At 54.8% G+C, this 7391-nt stretch overlaps 1 protein-coding gene across 1 annotated transcript in view; it reads right to left on the reverse strand.

Annotated features, from left to right (window-relative positions):
* SLC27A1 (solute carrier family 27 (fatty acid transporter), member 1) overlaps window positions 1–7391 on the reverse strand; it is an 18426-nt gene that overhangs the window by 8803 nt on the left and 2232 nt on the right. The window contains exons 3-5 of the mRNA XM_014545815.1: window positions 743–1137; window positions 453–614; window positions 284–353 (exon numbers count right to left, since the gene is read on the reverse strand). Of these exons, the coding sequence (XP_014401301.1) occupies window positions 284–353; window positions 453–614; window positions 743–1137 (627 nt within the window). The remainder of the gene's footprint in view (window positions 1–283; window positions 354–452; window positions 615–742; window positions 1138–7391) is intronic.

Below are 7391 nucleotides of genomic sequence, written 5' to 3' on the forward strand. Positions count from 1 at the left end.
ACCTTCCTGTGGCCACTGAGGGGAGCAGAGCCTTCAGGGGCAGCAGGATGCTAAAGAGGGACTGGGGCAGGTCTGAGTAGAGTGTGTGTGTGGGGGGGTGTGTGGAAAAAGTGGACAGATTGCGGGACAGGCCCCGCTAATGGGCTGGATGTGGGGAAGAGGTGCGGCAACGAGGAGCCCCAGAGCACCAGGAATAGGGCAGTGGGATTTATGGGGCTGGGGAACCAGGCTATAGAGACGACCTGGAGTCATCCTCCGGACTGGGGCGCCATGGGCCCCTCACCTGCTGTGCACGACAATGGCAGCCTTGGGTAGCCCCGTGGTCCCCGACGTGTAGATGTAGAAGAGTCGATCTGCAGGAGATGAGGGTGTTGGCGACCAGGTGCTGGGAAGGTGGGGTGAGGGGACAGAGTGGGCATTGGTGGGGAAGAGGGGCCCCACCTTGGACTCACCATCCATGCCCTTCCCAGGGGACTGGGCCAGGGGGGCCGTGGATGCCTCCTTTAGCAGCGGGTCCAGGAGCTGGGTGTCCGGCCAGCTGCCCTCAGGACCCAAGTCTCCAGAGCAGAACTTGAGCAGGCTCTTCCCCAGCTGTCCACTCACCTCAGCCACCACTGCAGCCCAAAACAGACGTGTCATGGTCAAGGAGGGGCCGGCCCCTCCTAAGGGCTGAGGTGCACTGTCTCCTTGCCCTGAGCAGCCACAGGCCCCTGCCCACGATAATGCCTGCACCCAGCCTCACCTGCTGCCAGCTCCCCTCCAAAGATGAGGGCCTTGGCGCCCGAGGTGCCCAGGCAGAAGGCGAGGGGCTCGCGCCGCAGGTTGACATTGAGCAGAGCGGCCTCCACGCCAGCCTTGGCCAGGCCCAGCCACAGACCCACAAACTCCGGCCGGCCCTCCAGGAAGATGGCCACCACATCGCCCGGCCCGAGGCCCAGCTGGTGGAAGACGTTGGCCACAGCGTTGGAGTAGGCGTCCAGCTGCGCGAAGGTCCAGCACACACCGCTGCCTGCATCCACCAGGGCCAGCCGGTCAGGCTGCTGCCGCGCCACTGCCTGGAAGATCCCTGGGATGGTGTGGTGGGCTCGCTGGTGCCGCCGCAGCTCCAGGCGCACTCTGATCAGCACAGAGAGGCCACTGGGGGGGGACAGAGGGGACGGCGTTACTGGGTACCTGGCCAGGCCCCCAGGAGACCACCCCCAGCCTCTGTGCACATCTGGAGAAAGTGGAAGAAAAGGTCCCTGTACCCCCGAGACCAGTGAGGGTTCAAGGAGGACATTTTGGTTGGAGGGCTTTTCAGGGACTAAGGTCCATCTACCAACCAGCCCAGAAAGCAGCAGATTCTCACAGCTGGCCAGGCCCTCCGTGACCCTGAGGGAGCCGAGGCCTAGTCCTGTCTTTGTTTCTCTCCTTTGGGACGTGCCAAGCACACCTCGCCGGACCCCTCAGGCTCCATCTGCCCCAACCAGACCCCGGGGTCCAGCCATGAGCTGGGCAGCTGCTCCACCCCCAAGTCACTCGATGGGTGGCCAGGGGAGGGGTGGCTTCTCCCAGGTGGGGCCAAGAGACCTGTTGTCAAGATGGGGGGGATACAACTCAATGAGCATTTGAAGCAGGTTTGTCTCACTTCCACTTCCCAACATGCTAGTGGATGAGGGGATCAGAGGCCGCAGGGGATGGCAAGACCCCAAAAGGAAGTAGCCAGGGCCCTGAATGACTGTGTAAAGGTGAGCAGCCACCAAGGATGCCAGGCTGTCAGATGAGTGAGAAATTAACTCTTTTTTTTGTTTTAAGTAAACAAAAATTGCTTTAATTTCTAAATTTCTTGGTGTGGCAGCTTGAGAAACGAGTGGTTCCCCTGTTTTTATGTGGCTCCCTGCCCCGGTGCCCAGAGTCTCTGGCTCTGAGAGGTAACCTCAAACCTTGTTAAGACACTGATAATGGGGTTCTGTTTGTTACAGCAGCTTGCTCTGCCCTGAACAATACAGACATAGTCTCAACTATACCTCCGTTTAGGCCTCATCTGGCCATCATGTCCCACCTGCTTTATCATCAAATTCCTTATCAAATCCATTCTTTGCTCCCCCACTGCCTCCCCCTTGCATCCTTGGTTCCTTGAAATGGTTTCCTTCCATCCCTGGACTCAACATCTTCACAGAGACTTCAGCACTGCCATTCATTCATTCATTCATTCATTCATTCCCTTCCTCCTCCATTTAGCAGACAGCTGATGTGTACCAGCACCTATTATGTGCTGGGTAGTTTTTGGCTCAGGCACAACCAGATCCGACCCTCAGGGGCTCACAGTATTTCCAGGAGACACACCCCCTCCTCAGACATGAACGAGCATGAAGGAAGGGCTGGCTGGTGACAAGGCCCTGAACCCCCGCTGCCTCCCCCTTGCATCCTTGGTTCCTTGAAATGGCTTCCTTCTGTCCCTGGACTCGACATCTTCACAGAAACTTCAGCACTGCCATTCACTCATTCATTCATTCCCTTCCTCCTCCACTTAGCAGACAGCTGATGTGTACCAGCACCTATTTGGCTCAGGCACAACCAGATCCGACCCTCAGGGCCTCACAGTACTTCCAGGAGACACCCCCCTCCTCAGACATGAATGAGCATGAAGGAAGGGCTGGCTGGTGACAAGGCCCTGATGGGTGATGCAGCCAGAGTGATGCGGACGGGGGCAGGGGTGGGAGTGGCCCTGAAGGGAGACAGGTAGATCACTTCTCTGCAGGGCCTGGCAAGATGAAAAGAAGAGGCCATGGTAAGGCTGGGGCACAGCCGGTACAAAGGCCCTGAGGTGGAAATGGGCCTGGAGAATGAGGCACATTCGAGAACCAGAGCAGAGGCCAGTGTGGCAGGAATCAGGCAAGAGGGGGATGGAGGGAGACGAGGTTCTTGGTGGGCAGACAGGTCTGTTAGAGGAGAGGATGTACAGGCCTGCAAGCATCTGCAGTTTTTTGTGTGTGTTTTAAAATATATTTTTAAAATATATTTTATTGATTTTTTACAGAGAGGAAGGGAGAGGGATAGAGAGTTAGAAACACCCATGAGAGAGAAATGTGGATCAGCTGCCTCCTGCACGCCCCCTACTGGGGATGCGCCCGCAACCAAGGTACATGCCCTTGACCGGAATCGAACCCGGGACCCTTCAGTCCGCAGGCCGACGCTCTACCCACTGAATCAAACCGGTCAGGGCTGCAGTTTTTAAAACTAAGGGTTCAGCGTTCTGATGACATTTGTGAGCCTTCCTGCTTGGGTCACTGCTTATCCTGGGAGCCCCTAGGAGCCCCTCCAGCTGCACCTGGGAAGGGATCAGGGTTTTTGGTCCTTGTAGGAATTTGCCCCCAGGAATTTGGACCAGCTGAACCCCAGCATCCGCACACATGCTACCTGCCAGCACACTGACATATGCACAGGCCTCACCTGCCCGCCCATTCACTGAGCATCCTTGACGCCTCCCCCAGGAAGCCTTCCGGGGGTCAGCCCTTGCACTGTGCCTGCTGCTCCCCCATCACAGCATACACTCCCCCAAATGGGGCCAAACTTGGCCAGATTCACATAAGAGGTGAGAGTCATTCTGGGCAAAGAAGGGAAAATGCAGATGGACAGTGGGGCAGGCTGCTGCCACTTGAGGCTTAGAGTCTTTCATCCCAAAGCGTATATGACTTAAATAAAAGTAAAAATTACAAATGAAAGTAGAAAGAAGAAAGAGAGCACCAGGGGAGGAAAAGGATGGAGATTGTGTGCATCTGTGGGCACGAAGAACAGACGAGGTCTGCATAGATTCCTGTAATCATATCTTGGAAAAGCGATACTGAGGAGGGGAACTGCAGGGCAGGGGGCAGCAAAGAGAGGGCACTGCACACCCCTCTAGAACAGTAGCTGGCAAACTCATTAGTGAACAGAGCCAAATATCAACAGTACAATGATTGAAATTTCTTTTGAGAGCCAAATTTTTTAAACTTAAACTATATAGGTAGGTACATTGCTATTAACTTAATTAGGGTACTCCTAAGGCGGCCTTTGCTAAAAACCTCCTCAATCTGATTGAGGTACTTTCGCTGAGGTTGACCCCTTCCAACTCTCCCATCCACACTCATCTTGTATACTTGTTTCAGATAGACGAGTGTGGATGGGAGAGTTGGAAGGGGTCGACCTCAGAGAGAGAAACATCAATTGGTTGCCTCCACTACAGCCCCAACGGGGGTGGGTGGGGGCAGGCGGGGTGCGGATCAAGCCTACAACTGAGGTATATGCCCTTGACCAGAATCGAACCCTCAACCCTTCAGTCTGCAGGCCAACACTCTAACCACTGATCCAACGGGTTAGGACAGTGGTCGGCAAACTCATTAGTCAACAGAGCCAAATATCAACAGTACAATGATTGACATTTCTTTTGAGAGCCAAATTTTTTAAACTTAAACTATATAGGTAGGTACATTGCTATTAACTTAATTAGGGTACTCCTAAGGCTTAGGAAGAGCCACACTCAAGGGGCCAAAAAGCCGCATATGACTCGCAAGCCGCAGTTTGCCAACCACGGCTCTAGAACATTCAAAATCTGTACCATGTGTTATGTATTAACTATTACAAAAAAAAGTAAGGATGCAAAATATTAAAAGTTAGCTGTTTATACATCCATCTCCCTGGTCAGATCCCCATCGCTCATCCATTCAACTAATAAACAGAGTAGCTAAGATGAGCAGCCTTTGCGTTTACTGAGGAACTACTATATGATGAGCGCTATGCTAACCTTTATGGTCACCTTCCAAAGTTGGGTCCTAAGATCCCCATTTGTCAGACAAATGAGCTGAGAGCTCAGAGAAGTAAATTAACACGCCCGAGATCACAAGGTCACAGTCAGGGACAGAATAACCAAGAACCAGGTCCCCTGGCACGATCCCTACGCTCCTCCTCAGGCTGGCCACAAAGGCAGGCCAAGTGCCCATGGTGCACACAGCAGTTGCTCAATCCATGCTTCTTGAAGGACAGGCATTGTACACAGACTACTCTTACAGATAAAGGAACTGGGACTCGAAGGGCGATGATCCAAGGGCCAGCAGGGCACAGGGCCACGGTCCAGTTAAGACATGCTGACTCTGCCACCAAGCTGGTAAACATCAGCTTACAGAGCCGCCGAGGCACCCACGCCGGCTGAGGGCAATCAGCAGCAGCACCTCTGAACGCCTCTGTGTGCCCAGCTCCCCTCTTAGAGCTTCCCTGATAGAGCATCCGAAGAACTCCATGAGGGGGTACTTGTGCAACAGCCACGGGGAGCGGGTCATCAGCGAGGTTTGGAACCACAGAAAGCAGCCCCCGCATGGGGGCTCCCCATCCACAGACCATACAGCAAGAAACCGGAACTGAGGCTGTGGCTGGTCACACTCAGGTTACTTAAGCACTCGAGGCGGGGTCCCAACCCCCCCAGCCTGTCACCAGTCCCCGAAGCACACCCACACAGGCAAGCAGTGAGCGCCAGTGCTCAGCTCCAGCCACATGCCTGGGCAGAAGCCCAAGCCATCCCCACCCTGGGGACAAAGAGGCCACTCTCCGCCCCTGGGCCCTTCCCAAGGCCTCTTCTCATCCCTCCGCTCCTTGTGCCGCCTTCTGTACTTACCCGGGGCAAGAAGAAACCAGTCCGGTTAAATGTGGTCAGATTTCATGCCACAATTACAAGACCAGTTGGAAGAACTGGGACGGGGGCTTAAATATTTTCTGAACGCAGGGTCTAAATACAGCTCCCACCACCATGGGCACAGCATAGCAGCTAAAAACATGGACTCTGAAGCCCTGCCCTTCCCTGGCTGTGTGTTCCTGGGCAAATGTATTCACCTCTCTGTGCCTCGGTTGACCAACCTGTAAAATAGGTTTCATAGGCACTTCTTCCTTACAGAGCTAAGAGAGAGCATTAGAACAAAGCCTGCTGCATGGAGTGGGCTATACAAGCTGTATTAGTTACTGCAGCATAACAAATTATTCCCAAAACGAACACTGGAAACAACAAACATTTATTATCTCACAGTTCCTGTGCGTCAGGAACTGGAAGTGGTTTCGCAGGGTGGTCTGGCTCGGGGTCTCTGGTGAGCATTAGTTACTGCGGCATAGCAAATTACTCCCAAAACGAACACTGGAAACAACAAACATTTATTCTCACAGTTCCTGTGCGTCAGGAACTGGAAGGGGTTTCGCAGGGTGGTCTGGCTCGGGGTCTCTGGTGAGACTACAATCAAGGTGTCAGCTGGGGCTGTGCTCAGCTCAAGGTTTTACTGGGAGGGAATTCGCTTCCAAGTTCATTTATGTGGGCCTCTCCCAGCGCTGCCTCCCATGTGGCAGCCTAAGAGAGAGCACTCAACGTGGAAGCCACCGTCTTCTTCAGAGGTAACATCCTATCACGTCTGTTGTGTGCCATTCATTAGAAGTGAGTCACCGGCCAGCCCACACTCAAAGGAAGGGGATCTGATAAGAGCATGAAGACCAAGGGGCGAGGGGGGGGGGGCATATGCAAGGCTGCCTCCTACAGAAAAGTGTGGTGTCAAGCCCTGTGTCAAGGCCTCAGCGTGGACCGCACTCCTGCCCTGTCCCCAGAGAAGACAGGGCCAGGCATGGATACACCCAGTTCCATGGGGTAGAGCGAGGGCCTCGACAAGCCCAAGGAGGCAGGGAGGGCCCGCCAGCCATGTGCGACCCTAAGTGGAGGCCAGGGCCACGGGCTCCATCTGGGCTCCCCAAGTCCCCAAGAGGAGAGGACACTTGTGAAGGCAACGAGTCAACAGACCCATGGCAGGTGCGCACACACTCTCCCAACATGGGGGCTGCTACTGAGACATCTGCCGGGAACCTCCAGCAATACCGATTTCACACAAGACGACTCCCACAGCCTCTTTGAGCCAGACCCTCAGAGACCCAGAGACCTTCCAAGGACACCTGCCATGACACCAGAATCCTCTCCCCAGAGATCCCAGTCTCCAGAGCCACCACACAAGCCAGAACACAAAGCAACCTCCCCACAGACCCTGAACCCCAAGTCCCGCCCAGACCCCAACTCTCAAAGAGCACCTGTCAGTGGTCACAGGGAAACCTGTCAATGGCTCAGAGGCACACACCCTTCACAGACCGTAACTGCCCTTTACAGATGCCCCAAGAAGCCCTTTCATTCCTTCTCCAAAAGCCCTAAGTAGACCCAAAGTGTCCAGTCAGTCTGGACAGCCTCCAGAGACGACTGAGCTGCCCGTGTGAGCCCCTTGGGACCTACCAGAGTCCCCCGAAGAGCCCTCAGAGGCCTCCCACCAAGGCCCCACCTCCCAAACACCCACAGCCTCACAATCAGCCCCGGTTCTATGGGACTCCTACCAGCTGCCCACAGACCACCCCCCAAGTTCCCC

The sequence above is a fragment of the Myotis brandtii genome, unplaced genomic scaffold (genome assembly GCF_000412655.1).
Source record: "Myotis brandtii unplaced genomic scaffold, ASM41265v1 scaffold421, whole genome shotgun sequence".
In the NCBI taxonomy this organism is placed as follows: domain Eukaryota; kingdom Metazoa; phylum Chordata; class Mammalia; order Chiroptera; family Vespertilionidae; genus Myotis; species Myotis brandtii.